A 26,784-nucleotide genomic window follows, 5' to 3' on the forward strand; every position below is an offset into this window, starting at 1 on the left:
CGGTTCAGTTCCCATGTCACTGACAGAAAAACTACACCGTGGGAAACGAGAATTTTCATTGGCTGTCGTGAATAGTCTGCTAGATTTTTCGGCGTGGAAACAGTAGGCTTAGTAACCTTTTTGGAAAAGCGTTGAATTTGACGAAATGGAGGTAATTAAAATTAAATTAAATGTTTATAAATAATATATAATAGTTTAAACCACTTTATTAATTCCAGGAAGTTCAAAAACATTCAGTTCACACTTTGGTTTTTCGTTCTTTGAAACGAACCCACGATATGTTTCTTTCCGATCAAGCTAATCCTCCTCCGATAAACGAAGAAAGGTAGGGATTAAAGTTAATTATATACATTTAATAAATTTGGAAAAACTTTACGGTTTAGCTCGCACATTCAAAATACAGTTTTTCCTATAAATATCATTTCTTAGAAGTTAATTATATGATAATTAATTACATTTAAGTCGCGGCGGAAACTATTTAAATCCATATTTTCATGACCATAAAAACCCGCCAGTTCCTTCTTCCTAGCCACCAAATACCATATAATAGCTAAAAACATAACCTAACCCTAAACCTAACCCTAACCCTAACCAAACCAAACCCAAACCTCACCTAACCAGGACTTGGGTCTAAAAAGTATCATAAAATTGGGATGGTTTCCTTAGTATTGTAGCTAACTTGTTCAAAATAGATCGGTATTAAGGGGACAAATTGGACTATAACATACTCAAAGGACATCCCCGTATCTCTAGTAGAAACAGAGTTACGAGCCTCCAAAGTTGGGTGTGATGCTATTCCTATGGCATTTTTTTGTACATTTCGCTTAATTTCTCAGCCCCTGTTTGTCGTAGCCCTAAGTATTTAGTATGGTTGGATGGGGGACAAATAGGACTATAGCATACTCAAAGGACAACCCCGTATCTCTAGTAGAACCAGAGTTACGAGCCTCCAAAGTTTAGTGTGAAAAATCATAAGTAACATAATAACAAGAAGTGAGACAAAAAATAAGTTGACGAAGATATTGAGGTAGCCTCAAGTTTAAAGTATCCTTGTATGGGGGGCATAGAGGACTATAACATATCCAAAGGCGATCCCCGTATCCCTAGTAGAACAAGAGTTATGAGCCTTTAAAGTTCAGTCTTAAAAATCATAAGTAACATAATAACAGTAAGTGAGACAATACCATAAGTTGTCGAACATTTTCCTTAATTTCTCGACACCTGTTTGACGCAACCCCAAGCTTTTGGTATGGTAGGATGGGGGACAAATAGGACTATAACATACTCAAAGGACATCCTCGTATCTCTAGTAGAAACAGAGTTAAGAGCCTCCAAAGTTGGGTGTGATGCTATTCCTATGGCATATTTTTGTACATTTCGTTTAATTACTTGGCCCCTGATTGTTGCAGCCCTAAGTTTTTAGTATGGTAGGATGGGGGACAATTAGGACTATAACATACTCAATGGGTAACCCCGTATCTCTAGTAGAACCAGAGTTACGATCGTCCAAAGTTTATTGTAATGCTTTTCCTATGGAGGGGGTATGTTTGTGAACGTTTTGCATAATTACTCGGCCCCTGTTTGTCGTAACCCTACGTTTTTAGTATGATTTGATGGGAGACAAATTGGACTATAACATACTCAAAGGACATCCCCGTATCTCTAGTAGAACCAGAGTTACGAGCCTCCAAAGTTGGGTGTGATGCTATTCCTATGGCATGTTTTTGTACATTTTCCTTAATTTCTCGGCCCCTGTTTGTCGTAGCCCTAAGTATTTAGTATCATTAGAAAGGTGACAAATAGGACTATAACATACTCAAAGGACATCCCCGTATCTCTAGTAGATCCAGAGTTACGAGCCTCCAAAGTTTAGTGTGAAAAATCATAAGTAACATAATAACAATAAGTGAGACAAAAAATAAGTTGACGAAGATATTGAGGTATCTTCAAGTTTAAAGTATCCTTGTATGGGGGGCAAAGAGGACTATAACATATCCAAAGGAGATCCCCGTAGCTTTAGTAGAACAAGAGTTATGGGCCTTTAAAGTTCAGGGTAAAAAATCATAAGTAACATAATAACAATAAGTGAGACAATACCATAAGTTGTCGAACATTTTCCTTAATATCTTGGCCCCTGTTTGTCGTAGCCCTAAGTTCTTAGTATGGTTGGATGGGGGACAAATTGGACTATAACATACTCAAAGGACATCCCCGTATCTCTAGTAGAACCAGAGTTACGAGCCTCCAAAGTTGGGTGTGACGCTCTTCCTATGGCATGTTTTTGTACATTTTGCTTAATTACTTGGCCCATGTTTGTCGTAGCCCTAAGTATTTAGTATGGTTGGATGGGGGACAAATTGGGCTATAGCATACTCAAAGTACATCCTCGTATCTCTAGTAGAAACAGAGTTACGAGCCTGCAAAGTTGGGTCTAATGCTATTCCTATGGAGGGGTTTGTTTGATTACGTTTTGCTTAATTACTTGGCCCCTGTTTGTCGTAGCCCTAAGTTTTTAGTATGGTTGGATGGGGGACAAATTGGACTATAGCATACTCAAAGTACATCCTCGTATCTCTAGTAGAAACAGAGTTACGAGCCTGCAAAGTTGGGTCTAATGCTATTCCTATGGAGGGGTTTGTTTGATTACGTTTTGCTTAATTACTTGGCCCCTGTTTGTCGTAGCCCTAAGTATTTAGTATGGTTGGATGGGGGACAAATTGGACTATAACATACTCAAAGGACATCCTCGTATCTCTAGTAGAAACAGAGTTACGAGCCTGCAAAGTTGGGTCTAATGCTATTCCTATGGAGGGGTTTGTTTGATTACGTTTTGCTTAATTACTTGGCCCCTGTTTGTCGTAGCCCTAAGTATTTAGTATGGTTGGATGGGGGACAAATTGGACTATAACATACTCAAAGGACATCCTCGTATCTCTAGTAGAAACAGAGTTACGAGCCTGCAAAGTTGGGTCTAATGCTATTCCTATGGAGGGGTTTGTTTGATTACGTTTTGCTTAATTACTTGGCCCCTGTTTGTCGTAGCCCTAAGTTTTTAGTATGGTTGGATGGGGGACAAATTGGGCTATAGCATACTCAAAGTACATCCTCGTATCTCTAGTAGAAACAGAGTTACGAGCCTGCAAAGTTGGGTCTAATGCTATTCCTATGGAGGGGTTTGTTTGATTACGTTTTGCTTAATTACTTGGCCCCTGTTTGTCGTAGCCCTAAGTTTTTAGTATGGTTGGATGGGGGACAAATTGGACTATAGCATACTCAAAGGACATCCTCGTATCTCTAGTAGAAACAGAGTTACGAGCCTGCAAAGTTGGGTCTAATGCTATTCCTATGGAGGGGTTTGTTTGATTACGTTTTGCTTAATTACTTGGCCCCTGTTTGTCGTAGCCCTAAGTTTTTAGTATGGTTGGATGGGGGACAAATTGGGCTATAGCATACTCAAAGTACATCCTCGTATCTCTAGTAGAAACAGAGTTACGAGCCTGCAAAGTTGGGTCTAATGCTATTCCTATGGAGGGGTTTGTTTGATTACGTTTTGCTTAATTACTTGGCCCCTGTTTGTCGTAGCCCTAAGTTTTTAGTATGGTTGGATGGGGGACAAATTGGACTATAGCATACTCAAAGTACATCCTCGTATCTCTAGTAGAAACAGAGTTACGAGCCTGCAAAGTTGGGTCTAATGCTATTCCTATGGAGGGGTTTGTTTGATTACGTTTTGCTTAATTACTTGGCCCCTGTTTGTCGTAGCCCTAAGTATTTAGTATGGTTGGATGGGGGACAAATTGGACTATAACATACTCAAAGGACATCCTCGTATCTCTAGTAGAAACAGAGTTACGAGCCTGCAAAGTTGGGTCTAATGCTATTCCTATGGAGGGGTTTGTTTGATTACGTTTTGCTTAATTACTTGGCCCCTGTTTGTCGTAGCCCTAAGTATTTAGTATGGTTGGATGGGGGACAAATTGGGCTATAGCATACTCAAAGGACATCCTCGTATATCTAGTAGAAACAGAGTTACGAGCCTGCAAAGTTGGGTCTAATGCTATTCCTATGGAGGGGTTTGTTTGATTACGTTTTGCTTAATTACTTGGCCCCTGTTTGTCGTAGCCCTAAGTATTTAGTATGGTTGGATGGGGGACAAATTGGACTATAACATACTCAAAGGACATCCTCGTATCTCTAGTAGAAACAGAGTTACGAGCCTGCAAAGTTGGGTCTAATGCTATTCCTATGGAGGGGTTTGTTTGATTACGTTTTGCTTAATTACTTGGCCCCTGTTTGTCGTAGCCCTAAGTTTTTAGTATGGTTGGATGGGGGACAAATTGGACTATAGCATACTCAAAGGACATCCTCGTATCTCTAGTAGAAACAGAGTTACGAGCCTGCAAAGTTGGGTCTAATGCTATTCCTATGGAGGGGTTTGTTTGATTACGTTTTGCTTAATTACTTGGCCCCTGTTTGTCGTAGCCCTAAGTTTTTAGTATGGTTGGATGGGGGACAAATTGGGCTATAGCATACTCAAAGTACATCCTCGTATCTCTAGTAGAAACAGAGTTACGAGCCTGCAAAGTTGGGTCTAATGCTATTCCTATGGAGGGGTTTGTTTGATTACGTTTTGCTTAATTACTTGGCCCCTGTTTGTCGTAGCCCTAAGTATTTAGTATGGTTGGATGGGGGACAAATTGGACTATAACATACTCAAAGGACATCCTCGTATCTCTAGTAGAAACAGAGTTACGAGCCTGCAAAGTTGGGTCTAATGCTATTCCTATGGAGGGGTTTGTTTGATTACGTTTTGCTTAATTACTTGACCCCTGTTTGTCGTAGCCCTAAGTATTTAGTATGGTTGGATGGGAGACGATTAGGACTATAACATACTCAAAGGACATCCCCGTATCTCTAGTAGAACCAGAGTTACGATCCTCCAAAGTTCAGTGTAGTGCTATTGCTATAGAGGGGGTTGTTTGTTTACATTTTACTTATTTACTCGGCCCCTGTTTGCGGTACTGGTTCTTCAAAAAAATAAAAATTAATATTTTAGTGTGTAAAACCGTCCTGTAAAATCCTATAATTCCCATCAATATCTTCGAAATTCGTCTGGGGGTCCTGTAAAGTAAAGTTTAGCCCTAAATTTAAATAAGCTTATGATTTTGTCTGTTTTCTTTGATAATTAGTGAAAATCTAAAGCTTAAAATCAAAGCTAAGGACGAGTATAGTTTGGTGATGCACTTGGTGAAAAAAGATCAACATATTAGGCATCACGAACGCAAAGACTCCGCGGATGAGAATTCCGAGAATAACCCGGGACAAGATCATCGTCAGATTGAATGGAATCAAGAGTCGGGTGGTGGTGGGGCAAATAATCAGGATACGAGCCAAGCCCTTGTTACTTACGAAAACAAGGCTCCCCCACCCATCATGGAAGACATTCCAAAAGCCAGCCACCCTTCTCAAAACTTGGCCCTGGCTGGAATTCAAACCGCCATCATCCCCAGAAAGCCAACGAGTATTCCCAAACCAGTTTGGCATCCTCCTTGGAAATTATTCCGAGTTATCAGTGGACATTTAGGATGGGTGCGATGTTTAGCGGTTGAACCAGGAAATCAATGGTTCGCTTCCGGCTCTAATGATAGAATTATTAAAGTAAGTTGATAGGTTTTTCTTTTGAACGACTCGATTGATTTGAAGGAAGAATAATAATGATTTGTAGATCTGGGACTTGGCTAGTGGAAAGCTGAAACTCTCCCTAACGGGTCACATTAGCGGAGTTCGCGGTTTGGCCGTCAGTCCCAGGCAACCTTACCTCTTTTCTTGCGGCGAAGATAAACAAGTGAAATGTTGGGATTTGGAATACAACAAAGTCATCCGCCATTATCACGGACACTTGAGCGGAGTTTACACTTTGGCCCTTCATCCCACCATCGACGTTTTGATCACGGGAGGCCGCGATTCTTCGGCTCGCGTCTGGGATATGAGAACCAAAGCCAATATTCATACTCTGAGTGGACACACGAATACCGTGGCCAGCGTTCAGAGCCAGGCTGTCGAACCTCAGGTTTTAACCGGAAGTCACGATTGTACCATCAGATTGTGGGATTTGGTGGCCGGAAAGACTAAAGCCACTTTAACTCATCACAAAAAGAGCGTTCGAGCTCTTTTAACTCATCCCAAATTGTAAGCCTTCAATTTGTAGGACCACCTAAAAAAGAGTCAGCCATCTAAGCTACGTGTTTCGCAGGTACATGTTCGCGTCGGGAGCCCCTGATAATATTAAACAGTGGAAATGCCCGGATGGAAATTTTGTTCAAAATCTAACTGGACACAACGCCATCGTTAATTGCTTAGGAATTAACGAAGATAGCGTTCTCGTTTCCGGAGGTACGCGACTAAATCCCATATTTTTTTTTATGATTAAACTCTTTACTAACTTGAGCGAATATTCAGGCGACAATGGAACCTTATTCTTTTGGGATTGGAGAACCGGTTATAATTTTCAGCGTCTTCAAGCTCCGGTTCAACCCGGTTCCATCGATAGCGAAGCTGGCATTTTCGCCTGCACTTTTGATCAAAGCGGAAGTCGATTAATCACCGCGGAAGCCGATAAAACCGTCAAAATATTTAAAGAAGACGAAAATGCGGTAAATATCGCGGAAAGCCAAACTTTCAGGGGCAAAATGGCGGCTTAAGATCAGTCTCTTTCCCTTTTCAGACTGAAGAAACGCACCCTGTTGTTTGGAAACCCGATATTTTAAAACGCAGACGATTTTAGAATAAAGTCTTTGGTCAACTTGGAAGGAAATATCATGTTTTTTTATTACAAAGTTGTCGTACAACATTTCTTTAACAAATTAAATGAGTTTTTTTTTTAAAGACTTGGTATTTAAACATATATATTCAAGTTGTTCATTCTTCGCCAGGTTCTTTAGCGGAAGAAGGATTTTCCAAATTCTCAAAGAAATGTTGGAGTTGACTCGTTCGATGGTGGATTTCTTCTTCCGGAATTGGCTGCCAACATTTGACGAATTAGTTTTAAATTAATCGATTAATTAATTAGAGTTAGGCCAGATAATTACGTCATCGGCGTCTCTGGACTTTGAGACATTGTTGATGATAAAATCCAGGTACTTTTTCCATCCTAAGATTGCTTGGTTTGGCAAAGTGGGCGTGATCCATAAACACCAGTCGCGGTGTTCGTAAAGTGGATCAAATTTGGGTAATATCTACAAAAGGAAAGTTTTACAAGTTGAGTTTGCCACCTCTGAATGATAGTAATTAAATACTTTGACGCGTTTTTTTGGTGGACTATCCGCCATTTTATCTTTGTCGTTAATGTTTAAATTTTCTTTAGCATCTGTCGTCTCTTGTTCAGGATTAATTTCAGCGTAATAGGAAAGGCCCAGAGTTCTTAGGCAGCAATGACAGCAAACATTATCATCCTCTCTGAAAAAAACAAAAAAAAACCCTACCGTTAAAACTAGAAACGGGGAAAAATAGACAAATCAATAAATAATACCTAGACCATCCAGTTACAGCCAGTATTATGGCGGATTTGAGCCTTTTGGTCAGTTCTAAGTTTATAAACTGGGCTATTTTGACGTAATACTCGTTATCCCACTTCTAAAAATGGATGGTACTTGTTAGAATAGATTTACATCGAGTTTAAGTTCGCGTAACCATACCATTTGAAGCTCAACAGATCCGTCAATTGACGGAATACTCTCCATTGGATGAAAGAGTGTCGTGAGACGCTTTTTAAAGTCCTCCAGTTCTTTGCTAATGTAGCCTAGCTCCATAACCGTGAATCTCTCTGAGAGAGTAAACTTAGTTAGGGTTAAACCTAATTACATTTTAGGACAGGACAGGGTTCGTACAAAATTTTTGGAATGAAATTCCCTGACTTTTCCAGGTTTTCCATGACTAAATTCCACAAATTTCCCTGACTTTTCCTTGACCTTTTAGGCCCATTTTCAACTTCCCCGACTTTTCCAGGTTGTGTACGAACCCTGTCTAAGGAATGAAGGGCTTTTACCCGGAGTTTTGAAGCTTAACCAATCACAAGTTGAGCAATGTCCATCTTTTTGAATTTTTTTGGCGATTTGGGCAACGCATTCTTTGTCTAGAGGCGGGTGAGTGGGTTGTTTTAGTTGACCTTATCTTTGGGGGTGGGGGGGGGGGGGGCTTTAGGGAATGTACTCACAAACATTCAGTTCCCAAATTTGGGGCAATTTCCCATTTATTACGCGTTTACAGGAAGAGCATTCGATGAGATCTAGACCCACGCATACCCAACCGTACTTGGCACAAATTGGAGGCGAAATTTCGTAAGGTTTGCGTAACCATTTCCTCTGAAAGTTTAGGCGTAAGACGATTTTCAAATTGAAAAGCGCGGGCGAATGACTTGGCGTTAAGCCTCGGTCTCACTTACGTCACTCGTCGGGTCGCTGTAACATAGGATGAAAGTTTTCAATCTTTCAATGTAATTCTCGTAAATTATCTTTTCATTTTCTAGCGTTCCTTTCTTAATTTCAGCCATATTACTCAGAACTTTTAGATTTAAACAAGGAAGCTTATCCGCGTTATCGCCGCCGGCTACCGGCTTTTGGCCTGACATTCTTAACAAAATAAACAGGGATGCCAGATTGAAAACCTTCTTCAACCCGCCAAAAACAAATTGGAAACAAGCCCAAAAAACCGCCAATCTGTATTTCAAAAAGAAGCCCAAAAACCGCCTAGGATGATAGGATCTAGACTATCCAGCCCAAAAACAAGCCAAAAATTTATCATGTAAATTTGGAATGTTTTTATTTTAGAAATTTCATTGCATATTCTATAATGACACCATTTTTAAAACCCAAAATTTTAGAGAAGCCCAATTGGCGGCTCTCCAACGCAATATGGCAACCCTGCATTCTTAACAACAACGCGGCGAAATTGCCAGCAGACGATGTAAGCTCAGACGGTCGATGGATCAGTGTGGGAAATAAGGCACAATCACAGGCCAATAGCCAGTTTAAAAATTACCTGGGCCAGTTTAAAAATTAAACGCTTTGGGGTCTACTGGCCCTGGTGGCCACTTAATTAATTCAAAGTTTTTCCCCTCAAGATTTTGGTTCATTAAATAAATACTATGTTAATCCCTAAAATTGTCTCGTCTTTGCTTCTACGCTGTGTGCTTGTTTGGCCTGAATTGTGGGAGTGGGATTATGGGTGGTTTTCGTATGTCTGTCTACGCTCTACACACAGAGTGGAATCTCAAGATGAAGTGATTTTTGCAGTTAGCTAAAGGGAAGATAATCTCTCCGTAGTCTTGTTTGGGTCTGGTCTCTAGGGAAAGGCAGCCTAATACTAACCTACTAAGCCTATGCCATAGCACATATTGTCAAGAATAGATAATTTGGCCATAAATTACAAAAGCCTGATTTTTGAGGCAAAAAATGGTAGGTGGCACTGTGGCCAGTTTTTTAATTAAAATACCTAGGCTCTACTGGCCACAGATCCAGTTTTAAAAAAATCCTTATTTCCCACACTGCGATGGATGCACGCAAAAAAGGATAAATAGACTCCGCCTCCTCCGAAGCACGCGTTGGTGCGGTGGGTTAAGGATGGTGGCGCGCGATGGTGCTAGTGGATAGCTTAAGTCTTTAGAAGGAGTTGTCTGCTGCGAGTTCTACTGTTAATATTTATTAGACTCTCACAAGTTCACAACTGGAGGTATGGCGTCTAGCAAAGAATTTTTTATCTAATGCTCGCTTTTTTAGCCCCTATTGTTTAAATTTTTATTATCTTACATATCCCGCACGAGTGTCCTTTCTGCTGGGGCAGCTTGTTCTAGAGTAACCTTGTAGACAGGCAGCGTGAGGATCGGGACTTGGCTAGGTTAGCATAGGCCTACTGGAAATTCATCCCACGTGGCCAAATATGGCGCTCCATCGAGAACAGTCAATAGATGTCAAAAATCTTACGTAACAAAGTGAGTAAACCTTTATCATTCGTTTATTTTTAGTTCATCTCATTAAAGATATTTATAATAGTTATAATATGGGTTAGGCCTACTTCTAGCTTTATTAATTTGATCGCCTTAATGCGCTCCCATATAATGAATTAGTAACCGAATAAAGTCCAAGTACTATGTTCTGTCGGCTCGGCTTCCCACGTAATCAATACCCGTTTCGACCATCTTCGTAACTGCTGATGAGTGTAAATCATAGTATGCTTTTTATTTACAATAATTGCTAGAGAACAATTAACTTAATTAAAAAGCTGTCTTTGCGGATGTTGTACCAAATATAAATAAATAAATAGACAAGTTCGACACTGTCAATACACCTAAGATAATAACCATGAAGTTTGACACTATCAATAAGCTTAAAGTAAAATCCTACCCTAAGTTTGACACTATGAATAAGCTTAGGGTAGTAAGCATAAGTTTGACACTGTCAAAAAGCATAAGTTTGACACTATCAATAAGCTTAGGGTAGTAAGCATAAGTTTGACACTGTCAATAAGTTTAGGGTAGTAAGTATAAGTTTGACACTGTCAATAAGTTTAGGGTAGTAAGTATAAGTTTGACACTGTCAATAAGCATAAGTTTAGGGTAATACAGTGAGGTCAATAGTGTCAGTGAGCGTAAGTTAGAGACGAACTTGCTCATGTAGCTTAGCATAGTGGTTGGGTAAAAAAGAAGAGCCCCTTGGATTGTAAAACATCAAATTTCATCACGACAAACTTGAAAGACGCAAAAGTTGTCTGACAGTTTTATTCAAAGAATAGTTTAATTTACATTAATGATAATTAAAATAATGCGGATAAATACGGTACAAGGTTAACGATTTTAAAGTCTAACGAAAGCATTAACTACGTCAAGTGTTGAGTCTTCTTCCGGTTTCTACGAGTTCGGAATGACGCTGTAGACGGAGATCTTCCTGCCGTTGTCCTTGCTCAGCTCTCCCAGCAGGGTTCATACTAACATGGAAAAAACGGGAAGACCTGGGGAAAAGAAAACAATCAGGGAAATTAATAGTTGTCAAAAAACCTCAGGGAAATTAAGTATTTTTAGTAAAATTCAGGGAAATCTGCCACAAACAGGGGTCGAGTAAATAAGTAAAACGTTCACAAACATACCCTCCATAGGAATAGCATCACACCCAACTTTGGAGGCTCGTAACTCTGGTTCTACAAGAGATACGGGGATGTCCTTTGACAATGTTATGGTCCAATTTGTCCCCGATCCAACCATACTAAAAACTTAGCGCTACGACAAACAGGGGCCGAGGAATTAAGCTAAATGTACAAAAACATGCCATAGGAAGAGCGTCACACCCAACTTTGGAGCCTCGTAACTCTGGTTCTAATAAAGATACGGGGATGTCCTTTGAGTATGTTAGAGTCCAATTCCCCCCCCCCCCCCAACCCCTCTTTCGTTAACATTTGCCCCATATGATACTCCATATACGGGAATACCCTGGAAAATTCAGGGAAGTATTTGGGGTAAAACGTGGAAATTCAAAAGTTGTATGAACCCTGGCTTGTCCCAGTAAACTAAACTTTGGTTTGTACCGAATCTAGGGTTTCTACAAACAAGAGAACTGAATAATAATTACCAATGACGAGTACGAAGATGACATGCAATAGAAGAAGGTCCAAGCCATCAGAGGAAAGTCCAAGCCATCAGAAAAGAGGTGAGAGACTGAATGCTTTGTTAACAGAGATAGAGCCTTTTATAGTTAGGGAAAGGTCAAAGGTAACGCGCGGGGTGTTAATCCTCTATTCTACCTGACACCCCTAGAGCGGAAATTCGCGAGTATCCTTAAATAAGGCGGCGGCGGCGGAAGGTTACAATAGCGCAAATTCCCAACACCCGCGGCGCAGGCGCTAAAACGCGGTAGGGAAGGCAAAGTTTCACCCCCTTGTATTTTCCTCCTCGTTACGTAACAATAGACCTTGGTGGACACGCGATATAGATAAGATATGATAAGAAGATAAGGCGTGTCACGTGATCTATTACGGCACGCTGAGTTCGCTTTCGCCAGACAAAGTCATTTCGAGTCTCGGACGGTTCTAACGCGGTCGTGTTCTACTATTTCCTCAACTCTGTCTCGGGCTCAGTCACTCTCAAGTCGCGGCGGAGATCAGTCTTTATAATTCCATATCGAACTTAAAAGTGTTTTAATTAACGCGCCTTACGATTTAATTAGTTTTTAAAGAGTAGCAGAGTGTTAAGTTAGGGTTAACCAAGTCCCAAGTCGAATGGGTAACCCTTACCGAAAAAAAACCTCTAAAAAACGTCTTCAGCCCAACCTAAGACGTGTTTTAGAGGTGGTTTTTTCGGTAAGGGAAGTCCTTATTTTCATTACCTTGGGCCTTAGTTTGTGTTAGGCCTGTGTATTTAGCAGAGCTGCGCCAATTAACTGACAACTAATTGAATTAGAATTAGCAATTAGATATGTATTTTTGAATTAATTAAGGTAGGATTATACTTTACCTACCTAACCCAACCAACACTTGATTCTGATTAATTACACCACGGGGAGTTTGAAAAAAATAGTGATAAAATTCTAAACCTACCACAAGTTGGTCAAAAATTTTTTGGAAAATTTGAAAGTTGCATGTACTTGTAAAATCCTACCGTAATTAATTAGCCAATTAAATGTATATTTATGAAGTAATTAATTAGCCAATTAAATGTATATTTATGAAGTAATTAATTAGCCAATTAAATGTATATTTATGAAGTAATTAATTAGCCAATTAAATTAAATTCAATTAGAAATTAGGCATTTATTTATCGAACTAATTAGTTAGAATTACTAATTTCTAATTAATTACTTGTCTAATTACTTGTGGCCGTGGATTTCCTTCAAAATTCCTCGATTTTGAGTTTTTACTACAATTTGGCGTAAAAGCTTAATTGAAAATGCAATTGGCTAATTAGTTAATCCTAAATCTAAATAATTTTAGTTAGATAATTAGAATTAAATCTCAATTAGCACTAATGTAATTAAAATTCAATTACCATTCTCTATCGGTAAATGATGCGAATTAATTAGCTAATTAATTAATTAGCACAGCTCTGGTATTTAGTATCATTTACAACCATTTAATCGCCTTAAGGCCTTTTCGGACCATACAACTACTTGACTCATTTATACGAGTCAACTTGAGTGAGGAAACTAGTTGAGTCTCGCCGAATTTAAGATTGATCAACAGTGTCCAATTTTTGTTGACTCGACTTTTTGACCCGGAGCTATTAGAGTCAAAAGGTTGTACACTCTGAAAAGGCCTTTAGTGTAATGATCATTTTGATAAACAAATTTTGAGACTGTGTTCGGTGGATCATTGGGTTCGTGGGTCGATTAGATTGGCTGTGCATTGCGTGAAACTTTGAGCGCGTTGCCACGTCGTATGTTTCTCATTAGTTTGCCATTCTGAGCCTTGCATTTACTGATCACCGCGGCGCGGCCGCTATTCGGACTTGATCGTTGCGAGACAAATAATCGGTTATCGCCTACCGGAAGTCCATCTTTCGGTAATCGAGATCTGCGACCGTTTTTCGTCCTTGTTCAGTCCAGGACGATTCGGTTCTACGGGGACCGTTTTCTCGCCTACCGGAAGTTCATCTTTCGGTAAACGAGATCGGTTTTTGGGGTCAGATTTCCGACTTCTGCGACCGTTTTCGTACTTGTTCAGTCCAGGACGATTCGGTTTATTGTAATTTTACTAGTCTGTTTCAATATTTAAATTTCAAGTGCCTTGTTTTTTGTTTTATGGTCATCACAAGTCATCCCTGGCTTATTGTACCAAACTCTCTCAAATAAATAAATAAATGAGCTTAGAAGTGAAAATAGTGGTATTACTCAAGTTTGGGACTTATTTTGGATATATTTTCTATTAAAAGTTAATAAATATTTATTTATTATTATATTATGTTAAATAATAAGTTGGGGTTTCTTTAATAACTGGGGCAACTAGAAAATTATGCAGCTAAAATGGTTACGTAGATAATAGTATGGACTGTGTTCAGATCTATGCAACATTGTACTAACAATAGTATTTGGACATAACGTTAACAAAGTTAATTTTGTCGGTTTTCCATCGAATAAAATGAAAATGTGGGGAATTTTTTTGATAATTCGAGGCAGAGTGTAATTCTGTAGCCAGTAAAGACAAAATTTATTAATAAATTAATAAATTAATAAATTAATAAATTAATAAATTAATAAATTAATAAATTAATAAATTAATAAATTAATAAATTAATAAATTAATAAATTAATAAATTAATAAATTAATAAATTAATAAATTAATAAATTAATAAATTAATAAATTAATAAATTAATAAATTAATAAATTAAAAAATTAATAAATTAATAAATTAAAAAATTAAAAAATTAAAAAATTAAAAAATTAATAAATTAATAAATTAATAAATTAATAAATTAATAAATTAATAAATTAATAAATTAATAAATTAATAAATTAATAAATTAATAAATTAATAAATTAATAAAGTTAATAAATTAATAAAGTTAATAAATTTAAAGTTAGTTAAATTTGGTCTAATTTCATTTAAAGTTAGCAAAATTTGGTCTAATTTCAAAGTTAGCAAAATTTGGTCTAATTTCAAAGTTAGCAAAATTTGGTCTAATTTCAAAGTTAGCAAAATTTGGTCTAATTTCAAAGTTAGCAAAATTTGGTCTAATTTCAAAGTTAGCAAAATTTGGTCTAATTTCAAAGTTAGCAAAATTTGGTCTAATTTCAAAGTTAGCAAAATTTGGTCTAATTTCAAAGTTAGCAAAATTTGGTCTAATTTCAAAGTTAGCAAAATTTGGTCTAATTTCAAAGTTAGCAAAATTTGGTCTAATTTCAAAGTTAGCAAAATTTGGTCTAATTTCAAAGTTAGCAAAATTTGGTCTAATTTTAAAGTTAGCAAAATTTGGTCTAATTTTAAAGTTAGCAAAATTTGGTCTAATTTTAAAGTTAGCAAAATTTGGTCTAATTTCAAAGTTAGCAAAATTTGGTCTAATTTCAAAGTTAGCAAAATTTGGTCTAATTTCAAAGTTAGCAAAATTTGGTCTAATTTCAAAGTTAGCAAAATTTGGTCTAATTTCAAAGTTAGCAAAATTTGGTCTAATTTCAAAGTTAGCAAAATTTGGTCTAATTTCAAAGTTAGCAAAATTTGGTCTAATTTCAAAGTTAGCAAAATTTGGTCTAATTTCAAAGTTAGCAAAATTTGGTCTAATTTTTAAGTTAGCAAAATTTGGTCTAATTTTTAAGTTAGCAAAATTTGGTCTAATTTTTAAGTTAGCAAAATTTGGTCTAATTTTAAAGTTAGCAAAATTTGGTCTAATTTTTAAGTTAGCAAAATTTGGTCTAATTTTTAAGTTAGCAAAATTTGGTCTAATTTTTAAGTTAGCAAAATTTGGTCTAATTTTTAAGTTAGCAAAATTTGGTCTAATTTTTAAGTTAGCAAAATTTGGTCTAATTTTTATTAAAGTTAGTTACTTTTGGTCTAATTTTTATTAAAGTTAGTTACTTTTGGTCTAATTTTTATTAAAGTTAGTTACTTTTGGTCTAATTTCATTTAAAGTTAGTTAAATTTGGTCTAATTTTAATTAGGTTATTTAGGTCTAATTATATTGGTTATTAAGACCTATAATAAATAAATTAATTAAGCACTTCTTTAATTATTTTATTTATCATTTGTTGACAGAAATGGCCAAATGTTTAAAAAACAAACATTATCACGGAAAAATGCAAAAACATTTCATCAGATCACAACCAAAACCTTTAATCACGGAATTGGATAACAAACACAGTTCATCATTAACCGAGTAAGTGAATAACCTTTAATTAAATCCGTTAGATTAATGTAATTAAGCCCCACGTGTGTGTGTTTCCCAATTCCCGCATCAAAAATTTGACAGTTAGGCTTAACGAGTTTCAACTCTCACAGTGTAGATGGCGGTAGTGTAGTAGTTTTGCCGCCGTTTTAAGCCCCACGCATGGACCGGTGACTTAATTTGACAGTTGGCTTAATGAGTTTCAACTCTCAAAGTGTAGATGGCGGTAGTGTAGTAGGTTTGCCGCCGTTTTAAGCCCCACGTGTTTCCCAATACACCACTTTGACATTACCTAGGGCGCCACAGCGGGCTACTGCGAACTAGTACTTATTAAGATGGGCAGGGAAAAAAACCGCGTGGGGTTGCGCTTTTGCTAGTAGGGGTAACAAAGAGCAGTTTCCAGTCTTTCCCCTTGAGGCGCTTCGAGCGCGGGGCATCGGGCATGCGCACAACAGAATGTCGAAGTGGTGTAATTTGACAGTTAGGCTTAATGAGTTTCAACAAGTGTAGATGGCGGTAGTGTAGTAGTTTTAAATCCTTACCTGAAAACCAAGGAAATTTAAAATTCAGTTCAGTTCAATTCAAAGGATTCGGAAAAAATTTATAAACGTGATTTCTTTTACAAATACACCCTAAAAGAAAATCGTTCAAATTTCCTAACCGTCTTTTGAGGATTGACAGAGCATTCTGGGTAATCAGTATATTAATCTGATTGGTTTAGACGGCTATGGGCCGATTTTGCGCAGTAGTGGCTAGGAGTATTTAATGGCGGAAGTCGGGATCTGAAGTTTCGAGTTAAAATAATTTAGGAACTGGTTTAGAGCTTTACCACAAGCTCACAACTTAATTACCTTGTTGTTTTTGAAATGGAGTCTGAAATCGTAGAAAGGTAAGGAGATTTCCTAAGCTTGTCATTGAAAATTTTGAAATTACACAGTTTTAGATTTTGGCAAAGGCTTAGTAAAGTTTTTATAATTTCAGACCTGCTTTGGCAAACCTTTCAAATGAAGTTTACGCCATTCCAAAAGGAAACTGGACGAAACTTCTCAAGAATATCCCTAATACTTTCAATGATCAAACTATTCATAGGCACCATTTTTCAAGAAAGAGCGGGAAGCATAAACTAAAAGGCTATCGAATGTTCAAAGCGCAAAAAGTAACCAACGTTTTAATATCTCACGAGAAGAGTAGATCAATCTCTCATGTCAAATCTAAAGTCCACGCTTCATATACTGCTAAATCCATTTATTCTGTTCATATTGTAATGGATTCTGTTAGTGGCAATATAAAGAAAGGGGCTTGTGAATGTAAATCAGGTCAAGGAGGGGTTTGTTCTCATGTGGCTGCAACATTGTGGTTTCTCTGGGACTGTATCATGCAAGGTTTGACATTCATTCCGAATGATGTTTCACGAACTGACATTGCCCAAAAATGGGGGAAGCTGAACGTGAAGAATAATTTGTCCACAACGAACTTCAGTATTTTAAATTTTACAAAGCATACTCCTGGGAAAGAAGTTAGTAAAAGAAGCTCAAGGAAGCTGTGTGTGTCAAATTACGTTTCTTTGCCTGTTAACCCTTCTTTCGAAGAAAACAAGTCTCAACTAGAGAAGTTGGAAGTGGATTTTAAATCTCAAAACAAAAGGAGAATGTGGCAGGTGATCTTAAGACAGGAAAATCATATGCCATCAGAATTCATTCCAATCACCTATGGTCATATTGTTAACCAAAATGATATTTGTATTGACGAGTCTTTGAACAGCGAAATAGAGAGGCTAAAACTACCTACGCAGCTTATACATAGAAGTTCAGAATTGGATTTTCCAGAATCAGTTAAAGTGACTGTAGAAGAATCAAGGAAAATAGAAGAATACACAAGAGAGCAGTCTTCATGCCAATTATGGAAAACTGAAAAGAAATCTAGGGTGACTACATCACATTTTGGGTCAATCATTAAAAGAAAAGCGAAAGTGACCCCACAATTTGTTGCGACAGTTCGTGGCGGTGTAGATATAAGCAAATTAAAGTATGTAAGAGAAGGCTTAGACAATGAAGCAACTGCTCTTCAAAAATATTGTGCAATGAAAAACAACAAGGTTAAAACCTTCAAAGTTGGGTTAATTATTAATCCAGGTATGCCTGCGTTAGGTACGTCTCCAGATGGGCTCATTTATGATGAAGATATTAAAGAGTTTGGCCTCATAGAAATTAAGACCCTAGCAAAGGCTAAAGAACTCGGACTCAGTATTGACGAAGCTATTGCTGGAAACAATCTGAAAACCAAAATATGTTTGAAAAGAGACGTAACAGGAAAAGTCATTTTGAACCGCACTCATAATTATTTTTATCAAGTGCAAGGCCAGTTAGGCATAACTGGTTTGTCATGGTGCGATTTCTTTGTCGACACAGGAGTGGACTGTTTTTGTGAAAGAATCCAGTTTAACCAAGAATTATTTTTTGAATCAATGTTGCCAAAACTTGAATCCTTTTACTTTGATCATTTTTTAATTAATGTTTAGCTAAATTGTGATTAACATTTGTGATAAAGGTACAAAGCTTTAAAGAAACTGTTCCTATTTACATTTAACAAAGCTAGTTGTGATAAAAACACAAAGTACAAATTCCTTCGTTGCTCAATAAAAACTTTTAAAATTCCATATCCACTTGAATTGGGCATTCTTTTCTGTCTAAAAGTGGTTCATTTATAAAATTTTGCAGGTAGCAACAAATGTACCAAATTTTTTCTAAACTTGCATGCATTGAATTGGGAAACGTAAATTTAAGAATACGGAAACTTTTAATCTCTTTGATAACTCTTTCTATGTGAATTCTTACATTCGCAATTTCTCGAGTTCTAACTTCATCTGATAATGATAATTGTTTCCTACCACCTAAGAATGGGGGAATGTTTAGATCTACTCCTTTGGCAGCTAATAGATCATGTATTAAAAATCCTCGGTCCGCAAGAACCATGTCACCTTTTTCCAATTTTTCCAGAAGACCACTTTTGGCAGTTATTTCCACATCACTTTCTCTACCTGGAGCTAAGGGGGAGATAAATGATATAAAACCATTTGGCGTAGCTCCTATAAGAGCTTTTGCTGTCGTATGCCGCTTGTAATTTGAGTAGGTATCGCACTGAGTACCATAGTCAGAGGGCCTTTCAATAAAAAACTCAGTGCAATCAATGATAACCCTGGTTGTTGGAAATTTTTCCTTAAATTCATTTGGCATGTACTCGTTTATAACTTGTCTTGATGGCCAGATAGGGATGATGGTTAGCTTTCTGTATAATAAATCTAACCATGTAGTTATGTAATTACTAACACTAGTCAGAGATATTTGAAAGCGGTAAGCCAAGTCTTGGTTTAGAAGCCCAACTCTCAGTTTACATAATGTTAAAAATAACTGGTCCTTAAATTCTATAACCATAGGCCTTCCTCGAGAAGATTCATTCCTTTCCGTTGACCTTATATAGCCACCTCCTTTACTATAGAGTGAAACATTAGGTAACGCTGGTTCAATTTGTCGGTATAGAATATTCAGATCTTCAAGGCAAGAAAATCCGGTATAAAATCTTAACATCTTATCGCTTTTCGAGACATTTTCCAAACGAAATTTATTATTTTGACTTTCGGACTCTTTTTTCTTAACATCCTCTTGTAATCGCTGAAGTTGTATTTTCAACTGGGCGTTCTCTGTTCTTAAACAAAGAATGGATTTTTCTGATTCCATCAAATCCTGCTGCAACTTTTTCTCGTTGATCCTAATCAAATCCAACTGTTTTCGAAGTTCATTAACTTGGATATTAATACCAGAAGAATATGGGTGTTCTGTAATGAAATTACAAATGTAATAACCACTTATGTATTTTACTATTCTTGCCTTAATAAGCGGAAGATATCAATGTCGCAGCTGAGGAAAGCTATACTTCTCAAGCTCTAACAGTGGCATCTTTGCTCATGGCTAGAGGAATACCTAAATGAAACATTTGCAGATTATTTTTATTCTTTACAATGGTTTTGACAGGGCTTGTTTCTTGCATGGACACTTTCGAACCCAGCTCTACTTCCGCTCCTATCTCCATAAGAATTCCTTTCGGATCGCTATCCAACACAACTATGTCCGAGATGAAAATGTTTTTTGGCAGTACATAATTGCCGATATATATTGGAACTTTGTCTTCATACTTCCGTTTTCCATCGTGATTAAAATGAAGGCCACAAACAGCACTATATTTTTTTGGTTGCCATCTTAGTTTTTTCGACGATCTAGGTTGATTATCACCATCCATATCAAAACTAAGCTGAATTCTGGCGATCCATTCTTCCTTAAGGGCAACATCATTAGGAAAAACAGAAAAACTTATCTTTTTATCAACTAGGTCACGGTGAACACGTGAATAACTCTTGCAGTTGTGTACACAACATGCTGTACCACGGTGACTAGTCATTGTTAATAATTTGTTTGTAACCACTTAAGTTCTAATACACTAACAGTTCACTAAGCCTTGAACTTTTTTGAAATTGAAAGAGCAGACGAATAAATTTATTCAACGAAACCTTTCGCCACTAGATGGCGTTGGTACTCTATTCGAAAAAATCCCGACTCGGCGATATAAGGTGTCCAGCTTGTTTATTTTCTTTAAGGGTCTATAGACAGTGCTAGATGCCTAGATTACGATTTAAATTAAAAACAGTTAATTAGGAATTAAATCCAAACCGTATATTTATAAAACCAATTTATTTGGCAAAATCAGTTTGTACGATTCAGTTCAGTTCGTACAAAATTACTGTACATGAAATTAGGAATTCATAATAACGTTTTAACAAAAAAAATGTCTGATGATTAAATTCAAAACTCAAACACTTAAAAGAATAATTAGATAATATAATTAATGCTTGGAAATATTTATATAACAATGATAATGAAAGGATGATATTTATGATTAATTGACCATCATGTGACGTCACTGGGAAGATATAGAGAAAGGGGGAGGAGGGGGCGTGGCTACATCACATCACCAACATCCGTTAGTACAGGAAAAGAATGATTGATGAAATTGGACAGTTGAATTGAGCATTTCAAGCCAACCAACACCGACATTGTGGAAGAGTCCATTGGGGAAAGGGGGCATTTTACAACTGTCCATGACGAAGTATTTGAGGAAATGACCTTGCATGCCCTTCATGGCGTCCTTTAATACTTCCATGTTGCGAATGTTTTTGCACAAAGCAACTGTCTCAATCTAAATAAATAAATGTAAAACATTAAAAATGTTATGAACATTGGATGGAGGAGTGATTTACCGATGACCCCCTTTATATTCTTAAATTTAGGGACTATAACATATATATTCACGGGAAAACTAACGTTTATTCATAGGCGTAGATGTATTTGTTATTTTATTGTTAGTTTAAATTTTATTTGGGAAAGGAATTCTATGAATTCAAAGGGAATTGGTTTCCGTTTTCAAAATAATCTGGATTACGATAGCTTTGATGAAAATATGTAAAAGTCATTCTAGCACATATTTATCTAAACAATTTTTTGAATGGTGAAATTAAACGGGGAAACCACGCCCTAATATAATTTGCGATGACACGTGATTGACACCGCGTTGACGCGATTTCAAGAGCATTTCTAATCGTTAAAGAGACATTGTCTTACCTCTTCTGGGTTTTGATGACTTCTGATTTCGATACATTCGCAAGGGTGGATATCTTCTGGTCTAGGGCAAGCTTGTTTTTGCGTTCCCACTGTTGGTTTCTTTCTGGGTTCCATTTTACTCGGTACTTCCGGTTGCGCCGTGGTCGAGGGTCTCCTAGTTGGTCTTCCCTGCTTTGGAGGTCCCGTTCGACATCGTGGAGTTGTTAGTCTTGGCCCCGTTGGCGTAGTTGTTATTATACTCGACTCCGTAGTAGTTGTATAGTTGTTGTTGTTGGAGGTAGTTTGGTTGTCAAACGTTCGATAGTCGTGGTTAGGTCCTTCGAAATGGCGTCACTCGAAGTTGTTACGGGAGATTTGGTGGTTAAGTCATAACCCGAGGATAGGTAATCTTTCAAGATGCTGCTGTCCTTTGTTACTGATTCTTCTGATGTCACGGTGGTTGTTAATTCCTTTGTAGTGTCCCTTGAAATTCCAGATGTTTTTAAAAGGATGTCTTCTGAAGTTTCGATCGGTTTCTTTGTAGTTATGTCTTCTAAAGCTGCTATTGGTGTCTTTGTAGTCGTGTTCCCTGAAGTTAAGGAAGGATTTTCCGTTGTGTCCCCCGAAGTTGAATAACGAATCTCAGTAACTACTTCCTCCGTTGGTGAGTTAGGGACTCGCGTAGTTGTAGGCATTATTCTCTGTGTAGTTTCCTCATTCGGAAGCGGCTTCTTAGTCGTCATCATTTGTACATCCAGCGTAGTTGTAGGCGAAATTTTGGTAGTTGTCATTTCACTAACTTCCAAAGTACTCGAGGGTTGCATCATAATACTACTGGTAGTTAAGAACGTGGCTTTGTCAGGGTCTTCATTGATAGTAGTTAGTACACGCGGTTGTTTGTAATGATGTTCCATTTGGTCTTCATCGAGCCCATCTTGGTAGGAACTGACCAGGTCCTTGTCGCTTAACAGGACAATGCCCGGTGTGGCGCTAGACGCTAGTGACCTAATAGTCCGCGTATTCGTGCTCCGAGACGCTTTGAACTCCTTTGAAACTTGTTGAGGGAGAGAACAGTCGTTTTGTTCGCGTTTTCAACTTAAAGAATTAACGCGGATAAATTAGTTTAAAATACATTAAAAATTAAAATAGAGAGTAAAGGGAGGCATAAAGTGTAAAATAAAGGATGATTAAGCGAAGAGTTGCTATATGCACGCGTCACGCGTAAATATTCAAAACCAAGCCAAATTACGTGTAAAAGGAAAACCCCAAGTGACTACATTGAATAAAACCTCAAACCAACATTTAAATAAAATATGAATTGCGGTTAATTATTTCCAAGTTATTAAGCCTAATTTCCATCAAGTACGACCAGAAGTAAATGAAGTTCATTTACTTCTGGTACGACTAATTCGCTTATTTTAATGAACAATAATTACGTGACTGTTCACGCGTCAAGCGATACTGAAGAATTTTCGTGCACCACGAAGGCGCGAACTCCATTTGAAATGAAAGAATTAGGCTTAACAATTACGAGCTAAAACTGGCGCGTGCGCCGGTCGCCTAGGCAACCCCACGGAGCGGGAGGAAGGGGGTTACGAGCAATCTTTGAAAAATCCTTAAAGGGAGGGTGAAGTCGAAAATCAAGTGATTTGTTTATCGATTCTTCTACTATTTAAAAGGCCAGTCTGCATAGCGAAATAGAGCGCATTCCATAGAGTAATCGCTCCAAGTCACGCAAAATTGGCTATTAAACTAAATTCCCTACAATGGAATTTGTTTTAGACATAAAATACAAAAATAAATAACTAGACCAGCGGCCACGGGATTCAATTCTCACGGTTTCCATAGAAACCATTGTATTATTATTATTATTCTTTAAACCAACCAATACATTGAAAGTTTGTTTTGCTTGTAATTGAGTTAATTATCATTCAAATTAAATGAAAATTAAACCTAATGAAGATAATTAAGTGCTCTATTTAAATCTGCTTTCAAATTAACGCTATCTATTACGGTTTAAAAGATATAGTGATTTTAAGATATGTACAGCGTAGAAGACACCCAGCAAGGGGCCATAGGAAATACATTGAAAGTTTATTTTGCTTGTAATTAAGTTAATTATCATTCAAATTAAATGAAAATTAAACCTAATGAAGATAATTAAGTGCTCTATTTAAATCTGCTTTCAAATTAACGCTATCTATTACGGTTTAAAAGATATAGTGATTTTAAGATATGTACAGCGTAGAAGACACCCAGCAAGGGGCCATAGGAAATACATTGAAAGTTTATTTTGCTTGTAATTAAGTTAATTATCATTCAAATTAAATGAAAATTAAACCTAATGAAGATAATTAAGTGCTCTATTTAAATCTCCTTTCAAATTAACGCTATCTATTACGGTTTAAAAGATATAGTGATTTTAAGATATGTACAGCGTAGAAGACACCCAGCAAGGGGCCATAGGAAATACATTGAAAGTTTATTTTGCTTGTAATTAAGTTAATTATCATTCAAATTAAATGAAAATTACAACTAATGAAGATAATTAAGTGCTCTATTTAAATCTGCTTTCAAATTAACGCTATCTATTACGGTTTAAAAGATATACCGATTTTAAGATATGTATAGCGTTGAAGACACCCAGCAAGGGGCCATAGGAAATACATTGAAAGTTTATTTTGCTTGTAATTAAGTTAATTATCATTAAAATTAAATGAAAATTAAACCTAATGAAGATAATTAAGTGGTCTATTTAAACCTGCTTTCAAATTAACGCTATCTATTACGGTTTAAAAGATATAGCGATTTTAAGATATGTACAGCGTAGAAGACACCCAGCAAGGGGCCATAGGAAATACATTGAAAGTTTATTTTGCTTGTAATTAAGTTAATTATCATTCAAATTAAATGAAAATTAAACATAATGAAGATAATTAAGTGCTCTATTTAAATCTGCTTTCAAATTAACGCTATCTATTACGGTTTAAAAGATATAGCGATTTTAAGATATGTACAGCGTAGAAGACACCCAGCAAGGGGCCATAGGAAATACATTGAAAGTTTATTTTGCTTGTAATTAAGTTAATTATCATTAAAATTAAATGAAAATTAAACCTAATGAAGATAATTAAGTGCTCTATTTAAATCTGCTTTCAAATTAACGCTATCTATTACGGTTTAAAAGATATAGCGATTTTAAGATATGTACAGCGTAGAAGACACCCAGCAGGGGGCCATAGACGGGGGCGTTGGCGTCGGAGGAAAAGGAGGCATCGGAAATCTCGTGTAAATAAAAGTTTTAAATTATCATTCTTAAACATTCAAAGCGGTCGTAAGCGTGAATTGTGGTCGGAACTATACCCTCAAATGATCCAAACAAACACTGAGGTCTTCGCTGTTGCGGAAACGCACTTACGCGATGATGAAAGTCCAGAATCGTGTCCGGGATTTCGTTGGTTTGGACTAAATAGACCGAGTGGGGCAAAGAAAGGCGGTGGTCTGGGACTCGTGGTGGCGGATACTACCCCGTGTCGCCTTGTCCGTTCTTGCGACGAGCACATGTGGGTAGAAGTACAATGCGGTTCGGTTGAGATACTAGTTGGAGTTGTTTACCTAGCGACGGATAAAGAGGACTCCAGTTGGAATGCCAGTATTTTCCAATGTCTCGCGAGGGATTTAGCCCAATTAAATACCCTTGGTCGAAAACCGGTTTGTATCATGGGAGATTTTAACGCGCACATTCCGGACTTGGATGGTCGAGACAATCAAACGGGTCGCACACTGGTGTCATGGGTCATCGATCACGACCTCACTATCATAAATACTCTGAACGAGGTATGCGTTGGCAGGATCACCTGGTCGGCGCGGGGGTTGGCTACCACCATCGATTATGCCCTTGGCAATGATCAGTTCATCCAGAAACTCTCGCGCATGGATATTGATGAGGATGGTTTATTTAGCCTTGGCAGTGACCATAACGCGTTAACATTGACTTTGAATATATCGGGTCGACGTGGCGCATCTGTCGTTCCGGCGTGCCCCAGACCGCGTTGGCGAACTGGTAACCCTGAAAAATTGGAAGAGTACAATACGACGGTCAGCGAAGCCTTGAGGGGTTCGCCGTCTTTAACGCTAGACGACTTCCAATCTATCGTACTATCCGCGGCATCAAACACGCTAGGCCAGACATCGGGTACTGGTACGCGGGGCCCTCAAAAGCGTTGGTTTGACCACGAAATTAAGCTGGCCATCCAAAAACGCAAGGAGGCAAACCGTCTCTACCGCAAAGCAGCGCGTGATCGTAGTCACCCTAACAGTCCTTTTTCACCTGAATATGTTAAGGAGCTTTGGAACTCTTACTGCACTCTTAAACGGGAAGTGACGCGGCTTGTTGCGAGTAAAATAAGTGAAGTAAATAGAGCCATAGAACGTGACATTCTGTCTGATAAACGCTTGGCGGGCAAGAAATTTTGGAGGTTATTTAACCCACCTCCCCCTCCCCAGACCGTTGCGGCTGTAAAGGCGCAGGATGGATCCACAGTTTTGTCGGGTCCGGCTGCCATACGAACGAGGGTCTCGGAGTTCTACCGGACGGAGGAAGCCGCTTTCTTACAGTGCCATGCTTCTCTTTCCGGGCTGGTTGACCGAGTGGGGCTAACTTATAATGGATCGCTAAATGAGGACGTTGTCATCCAGGAAGTTGATACTGCGTTAGCCGCTCTTCCATCGGGTAAAGCCGCGGGCGAGGACGGTATCCCTTATGAACTCCTAAAATCTCTTGACGGGTGCTCACGACGGGTGTTATGTGATTTGTTTAGTGGTGTCATACGGCATTCGGCTACCCCAAAGTCATGGGGGCTCACGGACATAAAACTTTTATTTAAAGGTGGAGGAAAAGACGCTGAGAATCTCGCTTCGTTCCGACCAATTGCCCTATCACAGTGCATATCTAAATTATTTGTAGCGATTTTAAAGGCTCGCTTAGAACGTTTTGTTGAAGATAATAATATTTTAGGGGAGTTGCAGAACGGGTTCAGGAGGGATAGGAGAGGTGCAGATAGTATTTTTGTAGTGTCTCAGTTGTTGGCCATTGCTAGAATTGAGCAACGTCCGGTGTTTTTTGCTTTTCTAGACTTACGTAAGGCTTACGACAGCGTCAGCCGGCCGCGTTTGTGGTCGGTCCTAGTGTCCCTGGGAATTCCAGTTCCTTTCGTAACCCTTCTGGCTACACTATACGAGCATGTGCAGTATCGCTTTTGGTTTGGGGGAGTAGTCACGG

At 37.8% G+C, this 26,784-nt stretch overlaps 4 protein-coding genes and 1 long non-coding RNA gene across 5 annotated transcripts; 3 read left to right on the plus strand and 2 right to left on the minus strand.

Annotated features, from left to right (window-relative positions):
* The first annotated feature begins 8 nt into the window (after window positions 1-8).
* Tango4 (transport and golgi organization 4) lies at window positions 9-6,885 on the plus strand. Its single transcript, XM_089870414.1, has 7 exons — window positions 9-151; window positions 219-325; window positions 5,190-5,658; window positions 5,726-6,189; window positions 6,254-6,393; window positions 6,460-6,653; window positions 6,725-6,885. The coding sequence occupies exons 1-7, from the start codon at window positions 146-148 to the stop codon at window positions 6,782-6,784; spliced, it is 1,440 nt and encodes a 479-aa protein (XP_089726540.1). The 5' UTR covers window positions 9-145; the 3' UTR covers window positions 6,785-6,885.
* On the minus strand, window positions 6,804-8,655 carry LOC149690949 (zinc finger C3HC-type protein 1-like). The gene is made up of 8 exons (XM_089870415.1): window positions 8,441-8,655; window positions 8,213-8,360; window positions 8,045-8,131; window positions 7,695-7,822; window positions 7,529-7,632; window positions 7,296-7,455; window positions 7,089-7,235; window positions 6,804-7,020 (listed from the first exon to the last, which is right to left on the minus strand). The coding sequence occupies exons 1-8, from the start codon at window positions 8,624-8,626 to the stop codon at window positions 6,919-6,921; spliced, it is 1,062 nt and encodes a 353-aa protein (XP_089726541.1). The 5' UTR covers window positions 8,627-8,655; the 3' UTR covers window positions 6,804-6,918.
* LOC149690950 (uncharacterized) lies at window positions 8,635-9,158 on the plus strand. Its single transcript, XR_016383791.1, has 2 exons — window positions 8,635-8,799; window positions 8,879-9,158. It is a non-coding gene; the product is annotated as an uncharacterized LOC149690950 (long non-coding RNA).
* A 405-nt stretch (window positions 9,159-9,563) lies between these two features.
* On the plus strand, window positions 9,564-18,517 carry LOC149690951 (uncharacterized). The gene is made up of 4 exons (XM_089870423.1): window positions 9,564-9,985; window positions 11,581-11,693; window positions 15,726-16,744; window positions 16,837-18,517. The coding sequence occupies exons 3-4, from the start codon at window positions 16,722-16,724 to the stop codon at window positions 18,371-18,373; spliced, it is 1,560 nt and encodes a 519-aa protein (XP_089726549.1). The 5' UTR covers window positions 9,564-9,985; window positions 11,581-11,693; window positions 15,726-16,721; the 3' UTR covers window positions 18,374-18,517.
* LOC149690952 (uncharacterized) lies at window positions 18,501-20,509 on the minus strand. Its single transcript, XM_089870547.1, has 2 exons — window positions 19,833-20,509; window positions 18,501-19,687 (listed from the first exon to the last, which is right to left on the minus strand). Exons 1-2 carry the CDS (start codon window positions 20,305-20,307, stop codon window positions 18,501-18,503), a joined length of 1,662 nt encoding a protein of 553 aa, XP_089726673.1. The 5' UTR covers window positions 20,308-20,509.
* Between the last annotated feature and the right edge of the window lie 6,275 nt (window positions 20,510-26,784).

Source organism: Phalangium opilio, unplaced genomic scaffold, assembly GCF_054372755.1.
Source record: "Phalangium opilio isolate 3A_F unplaced genomic scaffold, DU_Popi_V2 ptg000031l_1, whole genome shotgun sequence".
NCBI classification, from domain to species: domain Eukaryota; kingdom Metazoa; phylum Arthropoda; class Arachnida; order Opiliones; family Phalangiidae; genus Phalangium; species Phalangium opilio.